We start from the raw sequence: 20,831 nt of genomic DNA, 5'->3' as shown, positions 1-20,831 counted from the left end.
ACTTTGGTACTTGGATATACCGCCGTTGTTAAATGAAGCTGAGCCTTATACAGCTCCGCACACGAGCACGGTTAGTTACGATTACAGCCAGGAACTGGTAGTACACGGATGGCGGAAGAAAGTCTTACCCGTCAGGCCACTGTCGAGTCTCGAGCCTAGGGGACCTGACACTATTGGCAATACCCATTGCAGTTCGGTTTTACAATATCGGCCAATTGTCGTACTTACTTTTCGGCGCCTGACAAGCATTGTATGATAAGGCAAACTTTGGCCACACCCATTAACTAGTCACCAAGCTTGCACCGAACTACTTCTCAAATGGTACATTCCGGACGTCCCTCGGGAGACCTCATTCCGTTGATGGTAGCTGTAACTTTGATGCGGCTAGAGGCCTTTATTCCTTACCCACTTCTCGCATGGCATTGGTAAAACACCAGCAAGCATAATGGAGCTTACACGTAACATCATCAGATTCAGGCAATCGAGCTTCCAAGACCACAGCTGGTCCAACTGATCATGGAATCTAACAACACGCCATGGCAAAGGTTGCTTCGGGGTTACAGCGACGACCTCGCTAGCACTTTGCTCGAGCAGGCGTCTGCCTTTCCTGGTTTGGCTGTGGGTGATTCGCTTGGCACTATGCCTGGCTGGTCGATTCACTCCGGCATTCTACCGATGAAAGGACCTGGGTACAGAGGTTGATCTTGAAGATGGCGGCCAGAAGAGCTCGGCACGTTGCTGAGTTTTCATCCGAGCCGCAGCACAGGGTACTCGATCAAGACTACAGAATCAAGCTCCCACGTTGCTTTCACCGGTATGAGGTTGCAAGTCCTCCTATCTTTGCTTCAGGAGAGTTTCTGAGAAAAACACCTCGGCAGCGGCTTTTGAAGCCACCTAGGAGATTATCGATCTTCAATACCACCCTAGGCGGTCTACCTGAAAGAGGGACGTGTAATCCGCCCTCCGAGCTCTGTTCGCCTGGGAAAGCGGAGGTCGGGCTGGCTCCGACAAGGGGTATGACAAGAAGTACGGATACCACGACCCATGAACCCCAACGGTACGAGTAGGCTCCCAGGGCCTGCGGTAGGCACACAGCAAGTTGCACCAGCACTCCAATCCAAGGGAGAGCCCCCTTCCATTTCGTATTAGAGCCTGCTGGGAGTATACTCAAGGAGGACATTTTGCACACGGCGACAAGACTCAGTATGCGTGATACGATGCATTCAGGGGCTCACCATTTAAGGGAGGCATTGTCCTGTCGCCTAACAGCAATGGTGGTCGGAAACCCCGTCCGTGGTAGCGGTTGGGCACCGAGATCAGCACTTCATGACCATGCGACGAAAGTCACTTTGACCATGTGTAGTCCGCATTGACCGCTTGACAGCCCTTGCACAACAGAGCCCCCTGCCGGGCTGGTGGGGTTTCCACCTTGCTTTGCAACACAGCTCGGTGTCGAGTTTTATCCATCCCTGGGGGCCACGCGATCCGCGCAGGGAGGCGTATCACAGTTTCGGTGTCGCTCTCATCATGTGACCGCCAGTGCAACTTTACACCAAGGTTATGGTGAACTTGGCAGAACTTCAACTCTGACAAACCCCGCGTATTGTACCCACGCCTTGTGCCTATTAGATCGGTTGTTTCGGGCAACATGCTGCTCGGCAAGGGGGCCGATGGATTCGACGGCGGGTGACTGCCCTTGACAGCCAAGAGAAAGGGGGGGGATAGAAAGAGAAAAAGGTTGTCCGCTTCACAGCCAAGGTATGCGATAACATTACTGCCCCTTTCCCGACCAGGATCTCCGGGATCCTTGATTGCGGGCGTCAGTCAGCTGATTCTTGACACCCTCACGGTCAATGAGGCTCGCTGTCAGCACGGCACCAACCGATGAGCTGATAAGAAGGAAGATTTACGTACTACGTACTCTGTACTATGTATGTATTATATATCAAGAGGAAGCGAAGCAAGCATGCCCTAGCTACCCCAGGCCGGACTAGCAGATTCTCGTGCTGTGTATAACATTAGAACGGAGAGGAGTTGCGTCGGATTTGTAAGTTTTGCAGGCTCCCGGACGGTTCCTCTTAGTGGCGATCATGTGCTAGTCGCGGTGGATAGAACGACGGTTCGCCCTTCTAGAGCCTTCGGCGCCGAATATCAAGACTGGGTTCTGCCTTCAGGAATGCTGCCTGGGTTCGGACGTCTTACTAGACACGGAGTACCACGGGATACAACGCACATCTAAAGGCAAAAGAGGACACCGTCGAAAGAACGGCGAGCTACCACACTGCTGAGGTCATTTCCGCCTGTGGCGCTGTCTCCGAAATTCGAGCGTCATGCAAGAGTCTCAATGCAGCTTGGGACGATCACTGGAGGGGCTTATTGTATGATGATTGTCGTTGATCTTGGGCGTGCCTTGGTGACGGCAGTCAACTGGCGGAAGTACGCAATGAACCGGGGTCTGTCTCCCTTTGACCACCAACCGGGGATCCGATGCCCAGAAGGCTGGCTTACTCCAGGTACGAAATGGGCAATAATTGTCTGAGAGAGCCCTGCGGGGGGGGGGGAGCGGCCGAGAAGAAGAACCAGAGATTACGTTGTAGGGGCTAGCTCTGATGTTGTCCATCAGGCCCAAGTTTCGAGGCCAAGAGCTTGTGCAGCTGCAGATCAGAATCTCATGAGAACTGACAAAATCGTGGGATGGCGGGGGTCCTGAACTCTGCTTAGACGCACCATGAGATCGGAACCAATCTTGAACAGCCATTGGGTGCAAGCAACCCTTTGTAACGCGGGCAAATGTCCTAGCACGGCACTACTCGGTTGTTGAACCCATCCAAGGCCCCGTCCACCCTCTGGGTTCCTAGAAAGAGGCATGCCATGTTCGTCGCGAACTCCCTCCATCTGCCACACGTCATCGAGCAGGGCCGCGAGAACGGGAAGCGCAAGGCAACTACTTACACAAGTGCTGCTATGATAACAGCGGGACATATTATGGTGCGGCGGCGCAATTCTGGCAGTCATTCCCGCCGATCGCTAACTAAGTCGGATCTGGGCTCGGGCTGTTTGAATCGTCGTCCATGTCAGATGTCACTTTTTGATAGAAGCGGCCAAGAAGCGCGACGCATGGGATCTTCGTGTAACAAAGCCCGCCCTCGCAGCCACCCGGCGTATGTCGTCGCCCGAGGGGTATGGTCGTACCGGGTATGAAGGCCAAATCGCCATACTAGGAGTGAGTGCATTTGCTCTCTGCAACATGGCCACCATCAGGATCCTGGCATGCCCTAGTAAACCTTCGACCCCAGCTGGCGGTGCGCCAATTTCCGGATATCCAACACCTCCCCAAGTGGTCGAGGGAAGGGGCACACTACTGGTCGGCACCGGAGAAGACCGGCTTGCAATCACCGGTTTGCGGTCCAACGGCTTGCGTTAGGGGAAGCGTACCCGGGTCTAAAACGCCAGTCCCAGACCTTTTTCTTTCTTTTTTTTCTTTTTTTGGCCTGAGTGATGGACATGGTTGCGCGGGCAAGTTCGGGATGAATTAAGTTCGGTCGTTGATGTGACTATTGAGGGCGAGTCCTGTCGATCCTGCAAGCTAGATGTGCTCCCCGCATTCCACGCGGAATAGAAAGATAGCCAGTCAACTTCGCGGGCACGCGTTTGGAGCCTATCAATGTACCTGCTGGCAGCTTACATAGTGCCTTGTACTTGACCTCCGCCAGTGCCGTGACAGAATACGAGATGTAGGGCTCACATTGGTGCAGGGTGCGGCCCAGAAATGTAACCTCGAACTCGAAAAGTCACGCCATTCCGGTGTTCTGTCATCTCAGCCACCCCCGCCTCTCAGCTGCCCTCCGGCACAGCTCATCAAACTACCGAGCGATGGACAGTACCTGCCTGGAGGCGCCCCTGCGCTGCGCTGCGGCAGCTGGGAAGAGACCACGGAGAACTGGCTTGAACTGAGGGCCGACTGGTTAGCTGCGGTGAGGGGACCGGGAAACCAGAAGTCTCACTGATCCCAGAGTTGGTCATTGCGGGTCTGGGATGTGAGAGGCGATAGAGGAATCCCTGCACCCCAGAGCTTTAGCTGGCGATCATTTCAACCAACAAGACACGGCCAAGGCTGTTACATCGTGAACGAGAAAAACTGACAAAATCCGAGGGAGAGGGGGAGAGAAGCCTTTTCAACGACGGGCTGATCAGTGTCTCGAGGCCCGCGCGATTCTCGAAATGTGAGAAATGATGCTTTGGTTCCTGAGCATATTGCGAAGGGAGGGAAGGGAACCGGTAACCAGCCCTGCCGACCAGACTTGGAACCTGCTACCGGTACAGTTTGGCCAGCCGGGATGTCTGCTCGCCTTGCGGCGACCAATTAAGCATGCAGATCACGAACTTCCCTCACCGTGTATGCTCGGTTTGTGTGCTACTGGTACAAATGGCGGTGAGTACTTGGGTACTAACAGGCAGAGCTGGGCAGATGACTAGCTGCTTTCTGCACAAGTATATCTATATGTCACCTCGACGCCGAGTGTGATGATGTGACTGAAGTCGATGTGAGATATTGTTTCTTCATCGCTGACAACGCAACAAGAGCCGGGCAGTCCATTGAGCACGGGCCAAACCGTGCCCAGTCAGCACAATCAAATCAAGTGCTGCGCGCATCACCCCACCACGCATGGCAGCTGCGGCGATGCGTATGTGATATATGGACATGTTACAGGCAACCGAGTGATGAAACATTTAGAATAGAAGAAGTGGCCGCTTATTGGACAACAAAAGCTCGGAGCATGCTCCGAGCACATTTCGGGGGCTCTTTTATTATCTTTTTATTTGTTTTAATTCCTCTTCTTTGTAATTGTTGGTTTCACCAGGGTATTGGTGACACGGTTAACCGTACGTATCGGTGGCGATTGACAAATACTAGGGGTGACTGTTGATCTCTATTATGCGTGAAGAAAAAGAAGGGTAACTATCGCGGGCTGGCTGGTTAAGTAGCCAGTTAACCGCCGCGAATCCGCGGAGGATATTCGTCGGCGGTCGGCCGTGGTTAATCCGGCCATCGGCCATCGGAGTTAATCCGATAGCTCCGATATTAACGGGCGATGATCAACATCGCAACAGTAATTTTTTAATTTTATGCGTTCAACAGCCTCATCATGTCCCCCCCCCTCCCCAAGCCCGACCTCTTCTAACGTGCTATGTATACTGACTCTTGAAGCCTTCTTTCGACGCTCATTCGCCGGCGGGGTACTTCCGGTATCAAGCAAGAAACGCCGAGAAAGCCGCCAAGAGATTACTGCGGAACGTGGCAAACGTCAGGCTTACCGCCTCTCCGTCATAAGGTGCTCGTTTCTTTCTTTTCCCAGAGGGGGAGAAAAAAAAAACCCTTGACAAGCCGGTGTGGGCTGCTACTACTTCTACTAGTCGTGTAAAACCGCTTATTGGCGAGCACGCGTTGCATGTTGTCGTTACGCCTGCTTGCCATGGACAAACTCGGAGAGGTGGAGAAACAGAGGGAGAGAGGGAGCGAGGCGACCCTTGTTCTTAGGTCGCATGAACAAGACTCTAGCGAATGCGGTAGGACAGTGATTGAAAGTCACGGGTTCTCCCGTATCGGTAGTAGCCTGAGCGAGTGAAATAAGCTTGGGCGGTGACAGCTGAGTGGCGTAGCATGATGTTACCGTACGGCGTACGAAGTTCGAACGAGGCCAGACATTGGTTACAAGTCGACGACGGTCTGAAGAGAGAGAGAGAGAGAGAGAGAGGAGGGGGTGGTGGTTGGGGCTGGCTAATCCACGACTGCCCGTTGCTTTGATGATGCGCAAACATGTTATTCCTCTCTTGCTCGCGGCCAAGGCGAAAAAATGACATGACGCTGCGCCGTCTTGCATGCCACCTTATCCCATGATGCTCCTCCTCCTCCTCCTCCTCCTCCTCCTCCCCCCTCTCGTCAGCCCACGCGTGTCCGCGTCTCACTTGTCCAGCCCTGCCGAACGAGGAACGAACGGGACGGAAAAGCAAGCGGGAGGGTGGCGCTCGTAGGGCGGCATTTGCGCAGGTCACGTTGAACACTCCTTTGTCTTTGATACCGAGGTACAGATACAAGGCGGTTCCTCACGAGGTTTTTTTTCTTTTTTTTTCTTGAACATCTACAGTAGCACGGGACAGATGGAGCAGGGATCTTCTGCAGGATCCCATGCCCCCGCCCGGTCGGCACGTTCGTTGCGCTCGAGGCTAGGGTCGGCGACCTTTGGCCCGTTTCGAGAGGCTATTGGTATCTATTTAGCGACTTCACCGAAGTTCCCCGACTGAGATAGCAAGTCCTCCGGGGGGGGCAAATGATGCCGTTCCAACAGCACTAGACACTTCTTACCCATGGAGTAGGCCGCTTGGCCCGCAGTGGGCCGCCGGTTGCCTGCCCGGCGCATCACTTGCCGGCAGTCACATCTAATCGCATCCCGAGCGGTATCTTGCGTCTTGCGTCTTAATCTTGTTCTGCAGCAAAGGCCCCGATGACCCGTCGATTGTCTGTATACAGGCCTATCTCACTCGCTTGCGGTGAGCGGACAGGGGCGGACAGCGCTGGCATCCGACGTAACGCCGGAACGGTTTGCTGACGGGAAGCTGAGGGGAAGGCGGGGGATGTGTTGTTAGTCTCGTCTCGTTGGACATGACGCAGACGAGCACGCCGAATCCGAATAGAGAAATACCGTTGCTCTCGTTGGATGCGGCAAACAGAAAGTGGTAAGGTGCTGGGCACAAAGCGGTCCCTTTCGAGGTCCCACAGGGCAAACAGCAAGCGCGAGAAACACAGCTTGAAAGGGGAAAGGGGTACATCACCGTGGCTAACGCCCAAAACCCTTTACCCCGCGAAACCCTGTTTTCCAACGACTCCAAATGTGTCAAGTGCATGAAGTGTCGCGGTTGGGCAAAGGATGGGGGGGGGGGGGGGAGAGGAAGAGATGGGCAAGCTTTTTTGGGACACACGGGCGTTCTTTGTGCAAACCCGCACGCTGTTGAAAGCTCGCCGGCGCTCGCGGCCGACTCCGAATCCGGAGCGGATACGAGAGAGGTTGCGGCTCACCGAAAGGGGGAAAGGAGGTGATGGGTGAGCGACACTGCGTCGTTCCTGGTTCAGGTCCCTCCCCCTGACTGAGATACGTACCCAACCAAAGCGGTCCCCTCTCGACTTCGCACATGTGGTTTACACAATGATACTCTAACGCAGTCGGATTTAGCCTGGACTTATACAGGTCCCTGACGACGTCTGGAGAGAGGGGGGGACTCGCTCGGTAGACGGCCGTATGGGGTTTAATGTGGAACTCCGCTTCGGAACCTAGCGAAGCAGCGAAGCCCAGGCGAGAAAAACGGCAAGATACTCCACATCCATTGAACCACAGCATATGCATCCGCCGGGCCACCAGTACACTAGCATTCGCCAAACCCCGAGAAATGATGCTCTCGTTTTTGGAAGGACATCGTATATATTGGGGGGGCGGTGCACTGACGCGCCTCGTTCTGATGGGGGATGTGGACTGGTCGCAAAGGTGACGGGACGTGCAAGAGCCTTTTATTTTGAAAAAAAAAAAAAAAAATTGTAAATTTTCATATCACTTTTTTTGTTATACATGGGTGGTATGTGTTTATGGACTAAGAGTGGTAGTGTTGGGAGGAACCAGGGACGGCCATATTAGGGAAAAACCTCAAACCTGTTCTTGATCCCCTCTATTTCTCTCTCTCCTCTGGACACACTCCACAACAGACCCACACAGCCGTGGATCCTGTCCTTGCCGAGTTGCAAAGGCCGGGCTTGGCTCGGTCAAGTTTGTTGCTTGTGATAATGACATTGGCCAAGGAGATCCCGACACGCCTCGGCCACGACAAACAGGAGCTGACGGGTGCTGACGGAGTCCCTGATAGCAGAGAAAGAGAGAGAGAGAGAGAGACAGGGGCCGAGAGGCACAGAAACCTGGAAGAGAGATGAAGAGTTGTCTGTGTGTGTGATGTGTAATTATGTGTCTGTGTCGGTGTCTGTGTCTGTGTGCGTGCGTGTGTGCGCGCTCGCTCGCTCGACACGGATGACTTGCTTCTCCACAGACACACGGACAGAATTGGGGTTCAGTAATCTGGTCTGATATCCGGATTCAGAGCAGCGGAGTAAGAAACGGCGTCCCGACTTACTTTGACGCGACTCGCGCAATTGTCATCGGGTTCTTGGAGAAGTGCCAAAGTGTGAAGACTTCGACTGCTGGTAAGCCCCAAGGAAGAACAAGACAAGAAAAAAAAACCACCCTCCCGGATTTGGAAATAAAATATAGAGGGGCTGGTGCTACAACGGCACTTTGGAGACGGGGTCACCCTTCCCGCCTGGGCACCGCGGCGCGGCAATTTCATAGAGTCGCATCACCAAGGTCACTACTGCCGAACCGGGCGGACTTGGAGAAGGTTTCTGTCTTTGGAGGCCTTGGCCGACCCGACCCGAACCAAAAAAACAGCACTGGGACCCGAAGGGGGTGGAGGGGGCAGGGGAGGTGACAGCTCCAACGGCATATAACATATCATATCCTGCAGACGCACAAACAAACATACCCTTACACACACACAAATAGAGAGAGAGAGAGAGAGAGCAGGCTATTGTAGTATTTCCCTACCCTGAACCGGCTGTCGGCAAAGACAGGCTCGGATCTCACTGCAACAAGGCCAGGATGAGCAAAGACTCTCAAACTCTCAGACTCGACACTCGGACTCTATCAAACACCCGGGTCAGCAGACCAGCAGGTGCAAAGCACGGGCGGCGCCCTAAGACGAGAGAGGGAGAGGGTGGCGGAACAGGGGCGATGATGAGGCTTACCGCATTAGAGTTTCTGGGGGAGAACCATCATTGTCATTGCTGTCAATCGTCAATCACAACGACGCTTCTTCTTCTTGTTGTTGTTGTTGTTATTGTTGTTATTGTTCTTGCTGTTGGATCCGTCATGGGAGTCGGTATCCACTAAAGGCTGCACGTGCTTTTTCGGAACTCTCCCACCTCCAAAACAGTTCGAAACTAACTGACTGACCTCGAACTAAAACTGACTGGCAGTCTCCCCCCCATCTCCTTCACACCTCCCTTTCGGCGGCTCACTATAGTACCCACCGATAGACCACAGACTGACGGGCAGCGTTCATCCTGGCTCCCTTGCTTCCCTCGCACGCCGTCTCGGCAAGCAGCAAGCTCTTTGCCCGCCACCATCACACCATCGCCGGCCTATGCACACCAGCCGGCAGCCGCAGCATCAGCAGCCCTCGGGGCTGACATGCCATCCCACCAGCGTTCCCCCTCTTTCGAAGAGCAAATCTGATAGGAGGAAGCTTCTGCTGCTGCTGCTGCTGCTGCTGCTGCTGCTGCTGCTGCTGCTGCTGCTGTTAGTTCACCTGCCCACTACCCTTTCCGCCTCCCCGCACACCCCCCCTGCCTGTCGCCCGTCGCCTGTCGCCAAGCGCCAACCCCTCCCTCCCCTCATCCCATCTCATCCCACGTTTAGTGTGCAAGCAAAGCAGAAGCTACAGACTTGGGTACACACACACACGCAGAGAGAGAGAGTAGGGAGGAGTGTTGCTGCTCACTCGCCTGCTACGTCCGTTGAAGGGGCCATCCCCGTCGACTTTAAGTAGAGCGGGTCCCTCATGGCGCCCCGAGTCCCCGTCCCCCCTCTGAGCCAAATCCTTTCCAGGTACCGGCCCTTTGGACCGGCGCCGTGGAGTTGGCGCGGATGCTTCTATTCCTTCTCCCCATTTCTCTTGTTGGCCCCGACTTGATTTAGACTCTGCCATGCTAAGTGTCACCGCTGGTTGGGCATCAGTGAGATAGCAGGGCACCGAGTATATGGATACCGCCGTCCGCTCGTGTAACCCCCCGTGTTTTTTCAACACTTGGCCCCTCGGGCTTCGTTCCGCGTCCACGGGTCTTGTATAGGTATCGTTGTCCGTCCAGGAGCCCCCGCGATGCCTCGTCATCCTTCGTGCCTATGAAACCTTTTAATGCAACGGGACGCAGGTCTGCCGGGTGATGAGGTGACCTCGGGCCCTTTCATTCTGTCTCTCTCTCCCTATCCCTCTCTCCCTCGCTCTCTACCAATCAATTTACATGGCAAACTATACCATAGCGCAGTATGGCCCCGGGCATCTTCCGCTTTCAACGCCCATGGAATTCCGCCCCCCTCCTGTAACATTGCTGGTGCGTATGGAAGCGAAAGAGAACCCAAGCGAGACACTCCCCTACGTCACGGCGAGCGCTTGTTTTTCTTCACGACTCGAGCACACAGGGCCCCAGTGAGTCCTTGAGCCGAGGCAAACCATGACCGCCTGGGCACGCGCGCGATGCCTGCCTACGTGAATCGGCCCGCATCCAATCCGGACCCCATCTGTCAAGAGAGTAAGAGTGAGAGCTGCGCCGGCGCAAGGCAGCGGACAAGTGACGAGCGGAGTGTAGCCGACAATCATTTCTGCAGGGAGGATGCGCAGCGTTCCGCCGCCCATTTATTGTCTCCCACGAAGGAGATGGGATCGCATTGGCGTCGCATCCCCTGCGCGTTGGCTACCGAGGGCTCGGGAAGTTCGGGAACCAAGACAGAATTCGACCCCCACCCTCCTCCCCACCCCTCTCCAGAGAGACATATATAGACTGAATATAACAGCACCGAGAACGGATACTGTTGTGTTGAGGACCGACTCGGGCGCAGGTACCTCGGCGTGTCCTCCCAGGGGGGCGGGGAGGGTGACTCGCAACAAGACACCGCCAACACACAAGCAAGCCTCACTCACCGCATGGCACATTACGACGTACATCGTACACCGTCCCGCTCACCGGTCCTCGTCTCAGGCAGACAACCACCCCACGACGTAATGGCCAAAAGAACAAGGAAGAGCGGGGCAAAATACCTGGTTTACATAGTATAATAATAATACTCAGTGTACGGATACGTGGACGGCGGAGTTGAGCCCCGCCCCCCGGAAAAGTGGAGACATCGCCCATTCCTCCAGCCAGGAAGCAAATTTCCCCTTCCCGGATCCCGTGACCGCTGATCCCCAGTCGTCTGGCCCGGAGTGCGGCATGGAATGGGACATGATCCAGACAGAATGCGCCGTTGCATGACTTGTACAATGTATCGTCTTTTCCCGCCTCTTTTGTGACTCTGCGGCGGGCAAAGAGAGGCGAGACTGAAGAGGAGAAGGGAGAATAGGAGAAAGATGGCTGGGATAGGATAGCTGGGATAGGATGGCTGGGATAGGCTGGTCGGGGTAGGAACAGCGGCAGGTACGATGGGTCCCGTCTGTTGCCAACAGATTTTCGCCGTCTATCCCATGAGTCGCGGATGCTATCTTTGTCTTGTCTTGTCTTGATGCTTTTCCCCGAGTCCACCCATCCCCCCCCCTTTGTTCCGACAGCTTCGGGCGGCGCGTCCCGTCCGAGCTGGCATCGTGGCCTCGGGGAACCGACCAGAAGGAACTGCTTGCTAGGTTTACCGGCCCTGGACGACAGACTGCGCCGGCTTGCAAGCAAAAACAGAGAAGCTATTATGGTGGGCGTGGGAGGGAGGTCGGTCCGCATGGGCGGTGTCGTCGGGAATGGAGAATGACCCGAGTCGGTCAGCGCGCTGGTCGCCGCCCTATCCCTGACTATCTGTCAACTTTTCTTGGATGTCTATTAGCAGTAGTGCTAGTTTGCTCTGTGTGTGCAGGCCTACTCATAGTATGTGTGTGCGTATGTGTCATTCTGGGGTCTGCGCCAGAAACCGTGTGTGTGTGTGTGTGTGTGTGTGTGTGCGCGCGCGCGCGCGCGTATGTGTGTGGATGTGTGTCTGACAAACGGATAATATGTCACGGCCCAGGTACGCCACTCAGGCAGATGCAACATGGACGGACAGTAAAGCACTTGGGTAGGTAGGAAGGTCCGGATAGTTCACCAGCCTGCCTACTAATTAATGTATGTATGTATGTATGTGCGTGCGTATCTACCCAGGTATAGCCGCAAGACGTAGTCGAATTCCAGCCTAGTCCAAGACTTTCCCCAAGCATCGAGACAGACGTCCCGTGACGGCAGTGTGAGTACGTACCTATTATTGTACGGCCAGTATCTGTACTCTGGACAGGCCAGTACGTATATTCACGTCGAGCTACGAGCCGTATCCGTGTACCTACAAACGTATGAGTCGAGCACGTACCCACAGATGCATCACGCATGGCACAGATGGGTGTATGTATAGTGCTTGAGCCGAAGGAAGGAGCAGGAGGAGAAGGGTAAGAAGGAAGAAATAGCTAGCGGCAAGCAGCGCTCCTACCACTACCGTACGCACTCGTGAGATTCGTCGACCACTAGTGAGCCGGCTAGCCGTATATAGCTAGCAGCTTACCAATAACAGCTAGTGGATATCCACTGCGCTAGTCCTAATATAGAAAGCGGTCAACCCATCAACCCACCCATCCACCCATCCACCCATCCACCCACTTGCCCACTTGCCCACTTGCCCACTTGCTTGCCAGCCAGCCCATCCAAGTTAACTTTGCCAACCCACCAACCCACCCACCACGATATTCACGATGCCCGACCGCCTGCCGCCGCTGGGCGAAATCAACCCAAATATTACACCTCCGTTACGCAAGAAGATGGGCAAGAAGTCTACCCCTATTATCAACCGACGATATACACCAAAGAAGCCAATCCAACGAGTTGAACGGTCTTATTCTCGGCAAAAGAAAACAGAGGTATTAACTTACCTTGAGCACCACCGGTACCCATTGAACCCCTCTGGGCAACAGCAAAATCTACGGCAGCAACGGCCGCGGGCCAACGATACCCCTCTTGACCTAGCCAACGGTCTCCGCCGCCTAACCTTTCCTGAGGCTGCTGCCCGCTTCAAAATACCTGTTACGACGATATCTAGCTGGTACTGACAACAAGAGGCTCTTGCTAGCAATAGTCTAGCTGTACGTTATTAACCAAAATGGCTAGAGATGGAAGCTGACCTTTATAGTCACTTCTAGCAACAACGAGCCTGTGACAAGGTAGTTACTACCGGATGGTTTAAGCGGGAGGCCTGGGCCCTTTTTACAGCCAACTATCCTAACACCCTCATGGCCAACAACCTGCCTACCTACCCCTTCTGATTCTCTGTGGGTTGGTTTAGTGGCTTTTGCACACGATGGAATATTTCACACCGCCGGATTACAAAGTAAGCCTCAAAGCTGCCTGCCGAATACCTCACTATTGTTACTAACTTCCTCCACTTCAACCGACGGGTTAGTCAGCCCTCACTTGCCCGCCAGCCCATTAATGGGCTCCGATTTCCACCTGACTGTATCGTCAACTTTGATGAGACCCCTATCCCTTTTGAGTACCTCGATGGCTCAACTTGGGCAGCCCGAGGGGCCTGTACTGTGGCTAGCAAGACCGACCGTAGTGGCTAGAGTAAGCGGCAAGCCACTCTCATTCTCTACATCTTTGCCGATGGGGTCCAACGGCTACTGCCAAAGCTTATCTTTCACGGCAAGCCTGCTAGCCTTGGCAGCCAACTTGAGGCACGTGAGGGTGACTCATACAGTAAAGAGGTAACAGTTGAATATAACGATACGGCTTATAATAACGAGTATCTCCTTGGGCAGTGGCTAACAGATGAATTTTTTCCCCTTACAACAGGGCAAGAATACCTGTTGGTTATAGACGTTACTACTTTTCATAAGACGCCTATAATACTATCACGACTTCGATCTAACCACGTGACACCTAGCCTTATACCGCTAGGCACAACCTCCCTCCTCTAACCTCTAGATACTGCTATTAATAAGCCCTTTAAGCAGTGGTTATCTGAGGCAACCGACGAGTATACGTAGCAAATAGAGCAAGCTGCCGCCTGCCAGCCCAGCCAGCCTATCTAGCCACTTCAACCCATCCAACCCATCCAACCCAGCCAGCCCGGCCAGCCCAGCCAGCCCATCAAGTGGTCTACATCAATAAAACGCGTAATGGTTACCTATACTGTTGCAACAGCTGCCCGTCGCCTAGCTGGAAGGAGTAAGATGGTCCGGCAATCCTTTCTTCAGTGTGGGATTAGTGGTAACCCAGATGGAAGCGACATTGACAAGATTCGGATTAAGGACATACCAAACGAGAAGATATCATAGGATAGTTGGGATAACTTCAACTGCGACGCCTATGTAAAGAAGGAAATGACACAAGAAGAGATACCTGACGTCAATGCAAATAACGACAGCCAAGAGTATATATCTCTACCTGAAGACGTCCAGCAACCCATTGGAGATAGTCAACCCATTGGAGATAGTTCAACAAGGCCATGGGAGATCTAGAGTGGGAGAGAGGGAGGAAATCCAATGCCAATTACAAGGTTTTTTGCTGGCCTTTGCCACCTAACTTGCTGCTGACGTACATGACTAACCCCTGCTTTTGCCACATCCAGATCCCTGTTTCTGCCAGCACACTACACCTCTTACAGCGGCCACGATACCTATTGCCGTTAGCCGACTCACTAGTGGTCGACGAATCTCACGAGTGCGTACGGTAGTGTGGTACAGCCCATAAATCACACGCCCCCCTCCCCAGTCCTTCTTGACCAGGAACGCACGCACGGACTTACTTGCTGCTTCTTGGCTGGGGTTCTCCTTCCCACTTGCAGTCTTTTTTTCCTTTTCTTCTTTTTTCTTTTTCCCTCACAGGGGGTAGGGGTAGGCGGCGCGACGGACGGCGCGCGTGGTGGAAGAAACGGCGGCGATGTCGACTTTCTACCAGGTACGTACACACGTCCATCACACGCCCCCCCCCCCCCCCCCCCCCGCACCCTTCTCCTCCTCCCCTTACTGTCCGCCCTCTTTCTCTTCTTCCCAGCGGCACCGCAAAATCTCTTAACCAACTTGGATACCTCACCATGTACTCACATGTATACTATACGACCAAGGTCTCTCGTCCTGACCTCCTCGCAAACCCCAGAGGGTCGCCGCCGCCGCTACATTTGTTTTGGTTTTGTTTTCTTTTTCTTGTAGTGCTCTTTTTGTTTTATTTTTTATTCTCTCTCTCTCTCTCTTTCTACCAACTTCTCTATCCTTTTCTGGTATTAGTGTTTTCTTGCTAGCTTTCGCTTTCTCTATCTCAGTGTGTGGTGCTCTACACTAGCCATCTCGTCGCTCAAGCATCACCGCCCGCCCCCGACCAGCATCCTTGCTCGTTTATATACTATGGGGCTGAGACTTTGACACTGGGCAGGGTCGATTGGATTTCCCAGGCTGGGAACACCCACCTCAAAAGTCCTTGTCTCCGTGCGTCTCTATCGCTGTCGCTGTCGCTGTTGCTGTTGTACCTGTAGTTGCTATCTCTCTTACTGGCCCATCATCGGGGGTGAAGGTACTTGCAAACACGCACCCCCCCCTCCCCCTTCCCCTCCCCCCCCCCAAACTACAAGCTCCTAGGAGCTTCCCCCTCCTCAGAGACAGATAGACAGACCAGACCGCCTTCGAAAGGTAGTGGGTGCCCGTTTCTGCCTCCAACTTTTTTAGGGATCCATATCTACTACGCTCCACACACACCTCCACACGCCTCTTGTGATGCACCTGTACTCGGTACCTTGCCGAGCACCTCTGACGCGCATGAACACTTGTATTCTGTACCCCGCCCCGCTCATCTCTGGCTTCTCTGTGCGGTGTGAGCAAGGTTAGGTATATGGCGAACTCACTCCATCATCACCCTTCCATCTGCCGCCGCTTGAGAAATCGACGTCTTCTACACATTCATTTGTTTTTTTCCCCTCCCTCACCCTCTTCCTCCCACGCTCGCGAGCCCGAGATCCTTCCCCCACCTCGCTCGCACCTTCATCCCCGTCAACCCTGAACGAGTGCAACCGAGTACACGAGAAAGGGCAAGACTCGCCGAGTGAAAGAAAGAAATTTTGTCCAGTCTCCATCTCTGCCCAACGCGCCGATCTTCGCCCCTCCCATCCTTCCCTTTCTGCCGCATATCCTTTGGGCATCCGGGCGCATTCGCGGAGTGGGAAATCCCATCTCACAAGTTTCATGAACCACAGAGCCGGGAACATCTCAAACCGCCTCTCTCGCCTCGCACTATCATTTTTGCCCCCCCCGACGGCATACCTTCGATATACCTAGATCCCCGACACAGCCAACAAGTACCTTTTTGCCCTGTCTGGCTTTCGCGCCGACTTGCGCCATACCTAGAGAGAGACAGAGAGATACACTTTCTTGCTGCCTACCTCCTGCGCGCTGACTAGCCGTTGTGGTATCAGTGCTGTACACCTACGCCGCCGTCAACCGTTCGCTAGGACAGGAACTGCTCGAGACTCGACCACCGTCCCTTGCTTTCGTCCAAACACTGGGAACCTCCGATTGCTTCCCGTTGCCTCCCCCCCTGGGTCCAAGAAGTCAAACCATACACACCCCCCAGCCCGACCTGGCCCTCCCCGTCCTTCGTCTCGGCCTCTCTCTCTCTCTCACTTCGCGCACCTCCCTCACTCACACAGGCTACCTGCTCGATTGATTGTCAAGTTGCTTGCTTGCTTGTCACTAAGGCGTTTCCTTCCTTTCCCTTCTTCCTCTCCCCATCCCCGTCCACTGCTCCCATCTGCGTCGCCGTGCGTTGCGTTGGCCTAGTACCTCCCTCGGACACACTCGACTGGACCGGACCGGGACTGGCACTTGCGACTCTTCCCCGGTTGCCCATAGCTTTTCCATGGCCGCCACCTCCTCCCTCCACCTCACGGATCTGGCCTGACCCTATTTTCGCTTCGTCTCTTGTTTGTTCATTAGCATTTGTACGCATGTACATATATATCAAGCATGGATCCTCCGGGGCAGCCTGACAACAAGCGCCCCCGTCTCTCGACTACTACCTCGTGGTCACCAACGGGCGGTCCGCAACATCAACAACTGCCACCACTACACCATCCGCCGCCGCCGCCGCCGCCGCCGCCCTCCTCACACCCCTCGACGCCGCACCAGGCTCATACCCTCCCGCCTCACCATACTGCCCAGCCCGCGCCCTATAACCATCAGTCGCAGCCGCCGTACCCTCCTCGTTCCGTTGAGCCTCACCATCCCTCCCACGCCGCGCCGCAACACCATCACGTTGATGATCGAAGACACCATGAGCAAGAGCCTCCGTACGCGCCGATGCAGGATCACTACCGACACCCAGCCTCGCCTGCTCACCCTCACTACCCACCGTATCCCGGCCGAGACCCCGCCGGCGTGAAGAGAGAGCCGCACGAAGAGAACCTCGCCCATCCTCGACGCCCGCACTCGACGGGAGGCGGGCCAGCCGACGGTCTACCTCCTCCGCCGCACCCTGCGCCCCCTCACCCATCTCATCAGCCCTACCCGGACGACTCTCGACGACACATGAGCTACGACAACGGGCCCCAGCAGATGCCCCCTACGCCGGGGGGGTACCGAGGCAGCTTCCCCCCTCCTCCCATGGCCCAGCCGCCGCCGCCTCCTCCTCCACAACACTACGAGCAACCGCCTCAGTATCAGGCCCCTCAGGAGTCCATCTACAATAACATCCAATACTCCTCGACTGCGAAGCGCAAGGCAACACGAGCCTCTCAGGTATGTGCGGCCCGGTTCTGACGGGCTGCCCTCGATGGTTTGTCAGCGCGCTAACCCTCTCGTGTGCTGTAGGCCTGCGATAGTTGTCGGCAACTCAAGGCGAAATGTGATGAAACCAAGCCTTGCAAGAGCTGCAGAGAAAAGGGGGTCGAGTGTAAATACCGCGATCCCGTTCCAAAGGCGTCAGTCGAGTTTGCCTCCCCTCCCGCGCCTAACGTATCTTGCTGATGGTGTAAACAGTATCGACAAAGGACAGACCGACATCCTCGAGGCGATTTCCGAGATGAAGACGGCGATGGAGGCCAAGTTCGAAGCACAGATCCTTGAGCAGCAAAAATGGATGAAGAAGATGGAAACGACGCTCAAATTCCACAACATCAAAATGGAAAACGAGCCGCTGTCGGCAGACCTGTCCCCGGTTCAAAAGTCGATTGTCAAGTCGCCTTCACCGATTGCCGCTGCGCCGCCTGTCGACAGTTATCCCCCGAACCAAGTAGAAATGGAAGAGCCGCATCCTATGGCTGTTGGTGAGACCGACTTGGCCCAGCAGATGCACGACGCCGACATGGAACCCGAGGACCAGTTTCCGCCGGGAGAACCCGTGGCCCCGGGCGCTCCTTCGATCCCCGCAAATCACACCACCAGAGCCGACATGTTGTTGTCGTGGCCGGGAATCAAGGAGCTGACCGAGGGAATCCTGGAAAGAGAGGGGGTCAAGTACCCTCAAGAGTACCCCATCGCCCAAGAGGAGAAGCGGGGAGTGTTGCGTCTATATGGACGCGGTGAAGGCAGTGGCCAGGAGCGCACTCCTTCCGCTGCTGCCACTGGTGCCACTTCTACGTACGAGCGAAGCAGCGCGGCCGAGGCATTCGGAACCGTCGACGCAATCGAGGACAGTTTCTCCGAGACTGGCAACTCGCCCTCGCCGGGTGATGCGTGGGGTCAAGTTGGGGGCTGGAGTCCGCCCTTGAATGTGGGATATACCAGCGGGACCCTTGTGGGCGACGGCCATCCAGATTTCGCCGAAGAAACGGTCAAGTCGTATGTGCACAGCTTTGAGAAACACATTCTGAGCTTGCATCCCATTCTTCCTCTTGGCGACTTGAGGAGCTTGGTCAAGCGCTTCCTGGACAGCCTAGCACAGACCGAGAGGAAGACGAAGCCTCAAGCCCCCGGCGTGGCCAAGTTCGTGCCGCCGACGAGCTACCCCGAGATGTCCAACAAGCGGAAGCGTTCGCCAGCAGGCGACCAGCCCGACGAGCCTGCTCCACTACCCAGGAAGCCCGGCAGACCGCACAGGACTATCGAGAACGCCCTCGTTCTGGTCATTCTCGCTCTCGGCAAGATATGTCAGCATGAGTCCAAGATCCCAGACCTGCCGCGGGACATACCCGAGCACAACCACAACTCCCCGGCAAACAGGAACGGCTACCCGTCCTCTCCCGGCACACAGGCATCGCCCCCTTCCTATTCCGCGCATTCTCAATCCTCGGGGCTGCCTTCGCCCAAGGAGCAGGCCAACGGCCTCCCGAGCCGGCGTCAGTCGATGCAGGGCAGCGGCGTTCTCAAGACAGGCCACTCGCTGAGGCGCAATTACGACATCATCCCTGGCCTGGAGTATTTCGCCTATGCTTCCGATATCATGGGCAACCACATGGCCGGATGGACCATAAAGCACGCCCAGACATTCATCTTTGCCGGTCTGTACTATGGCCAGTTGGGCCGAGTCCTAGAGAGTGATGCCATGTTCTTCAACGCCGCTCGAGCTTTGAACATGATCATGCGCCGGTGAGCAGTCCTCGAGAGTCGGTGGCTGACGTGAAATATGCTAACGAAAACGCAGTGACATGAGTCGCTTCTTCAAGATGGGGGTGTATAACCCCCCCGAAAAGAAGCGAGACAACTCGGTTCTTCTCGCATTCTGGAGCTGCCTGCAGTTGGAAAAGTAGGTGACGACTGATCTGTCGGCCCCGGAGATATTTGCTAAATGTTTGCAGTGATATCATCGCGGAACTCGAACTCCCACGATCTAGGTGCCAGGACTATGAGGAACAGATGCCCTGGCCCAATATGAAGCTCATGGACGACGGCTTTTCGGTCAGGGTTCGCGATTCTTACATTGGGCAGCTCTACCTGCGCAAGACGCTCAACACAATCCACAATCTGCTGTACGACCCCAAGGAGCAGCACGTTAGCGTGTACGAGAAGATGAGAAAGGTGATGGCGTTGGAGCAACAACTGCGAAGCATGACGTGGGTTTCAAACGACTTTAGGTTCAACGAGGAAGACCCTCCAGCGACCGACCTTTTGGATGCGAGACTACGTGCCAAGTACTGGGGCGCTCGAGTCATCATCTACCGGCCCTTCATCAGGTTCATCCTGGAGGTCTCCGAGAAGCTCAAGCAGCGCTCCGACGACTCGGGCATTTTGAACAAGGAGAACATGGGTGCCATCGGCGTCCTCAACCCCCACGATGCAACGGCACTCGTGGGACATGGCTCTCACGGTATCCGCGGACACGACGAGCTCGACCCCGAAGTCAAGGCGTGGGCCGAAAGGGGCATCAAGGCACTCATCCAGAGCACTCGGGCCTTCCACGGTGTAGACAACAAGCGACTCCTTGTGACCAATATCTTTGGAACAGCACATGCGTAAGTGAGCTGGACTTTGGGAAAGAAGACGGTGGTGCTAACCCATTCTCGCAGGCAATGGGGCAACCTCCTGATCTTGGCAGCAGCCTACAGGGACCCTTATCTGACTCGCCTCATTGAGCGGTCGCAGCTACAGGAACTGTTTAGGCGGACCATCGAAATGTTCAACATGCACGCCCAATCTTCTAGCGCCCTGACGATCGACATGCACATCCTGCAGCACATCGAGAGGGAACTATTCTTCAACGAACCGAGAGTGGCGTCCAGCAGCTTCTCGAGCACACCCAGCATGACCGGCCCTTCGATTCCGCCGCCGCCGCCTCAGCCGCCTCACCCAGCGCCGCCGGGTCACCACCACAACCAGGGCCCGATGTCCATGGCGTATGCAGTTGAGCAGAACCACCACAGCGCTCACAACTCTCCGAGCCAGGGACACCGCATCCTCAGCAACGGATCAAGCCATCCGCCAAATCACCACCAGGGTTATCACGGATACTCTGGATCGCCAGGTCAGCAGCCCATGCAGATGTAAACTGAAGCTTCACGAAGCGCGCACCCACTGCAAGAGTACACGAGCAACAG

The 20,831-nt window shown here is 55.2% G+C and overlaps 6 protein-coding genes across 6 annotated transcripts; 2 read left to right on the top strand and 4 right to left on the bottom strand.

Annotated features, from left to right (window-relative positions):
* Positions 1-755: 755 nt before the first annotated feature.
* LY79DRAFT_43113 (uncharacterized protein) lies at positions 756-1,262 on the bottom strand. The gene has a single exon (XM_060553166.1). The coding sequence runs from the start codon at positions 1,178-1,180 to the stop codon at positions 809-811; it is 372 nt and encodes a 123-aa protein (XP_060408545.1). The 5' UTR covers positions 1,181-1,262; the 3' UTR covers positions 756-808.
* A 1,307-nt stretch (positions 1,263-2,569) lies between these two features.
* LY79DRAFT_43110 (uncharacterized protein) lies at positions 2,570-3,284 on the bottom strand. Its single transcript, XM_060553165.1, has 2 exons — positions 2,728-3,284; positions 2,570-2,654 (listed from the first exon to the last, which is right to left on the bottom strand). The coding sequence occupies exons 1-2, from the start codon at positions 3,013-3,015 to the stop codon at positions 2,601-2,603; spliced, it is 342 nt and encodes a 113-aa protein (XP_060408544.1). The 5' UTR covers positions 3,016-3,284; the 3' UTR covers positions 2,570-2,600.
* Positions 3,285-9,378: 6,094 nt separating this feature from the next.
* LY79DRAFT_43071 (uncharacterized protein) lies at positions 9,379-10,168 on the bottom strand. Its single transcript, XM_060553164.1, has one exon. It carries the CDS (start codon positions 9,985-9,987, stop codon positions 9,535-9,537), a length of 453 nt encoding a protein of 150 aa, XP_060408543.1. The 5' UTR covers positions 9,988-10,168; the 3' UTR covers positions 9,379-9,534.
* Positions 10,169-10,719: 551 nt separating this feature from the next.
* Positions 10,720-12,242, bottom strand: LY79DRAFT_43047 (uncharacterized protein). Its single transcript, XM_060553163.1, has 2 exons — positions 11,718-12,242; positions 10,720-11,645 (listed from the first exon to the last, which is right to left on the bottom strand). Exons 1-2 carry the CDS (start codon positions 11,885-11,887, stop codon positions 10,787-10,789), a joined length of 1,029 nt encoding a protein of 342 aa, XP_060408542.1. The 5' UTR covers positions 11,888-12,242; the 3' UTR covers positions 10,720-10,786.
* A 295-nt stretch (positions 12,243-12,537) lies between these two features.
* Positions 12,538-13,202, top strand: LY79DRAFT_569699 (uncharacterized protein). The gene is made up of 2 exons (XM_060559075.1): positions 12,538-12,957; positions 13,005-13,202. The coding sequence occupies exon 1, from the start codon at positions 12,571-12,573 to the stop codon at positions 12,922-12,924; it is 354 nt and encodes a 117-aa protein (XP_060408541.1). The 5' UTR covers positions 12,538-12,570; the 3' UTR covers positions 12,925-12,957; positions 13,005-13,202.
* A 3,625-nt stretch (positions 13,203-16,827) lies between these two features.
* On the top strand, positions 16,828-20,781 carry LY79DRAFT_673994 (uncharacterized protein; the record flags this gene model as incomplete). The annotated part of the gene is made up of 6 exons (XM_060564243.1): positions 16,828-17,598; positions 17,671-17,780; positions 17,839-19,386; positions 19,442-19,543; positions 19,596-20,249; positions 20,304-20,781. 6 exons carry the CDS (start codon positions 16,828-16,830, stop codon positions 20,779-20,781), a joined length of 3,663 nt encoding a protein of 1,220 aa, XP_060408540.1.
* Positions 20,782-20,831: the final 50 nt, after the last annotated feature.

This window comes from Colletotrichum navitas (genome assembly GCF_030913465.1).
Source record: "Colletotrichum navitas strain CBS 125086 chromosome Unknown LY79scaffold_104, whole genome shotgun sequence".
Taxonomy (NCBI): Eukaryota; Fungi; Ascomycota; class Sordariomycetes; order Glomerellales; family Glomerellaceae; genus Colletotrichum; species Colletotrichum navitas.
This window is presented reverse-complemented; position numbering and strand designations above follow the sequence as displayed.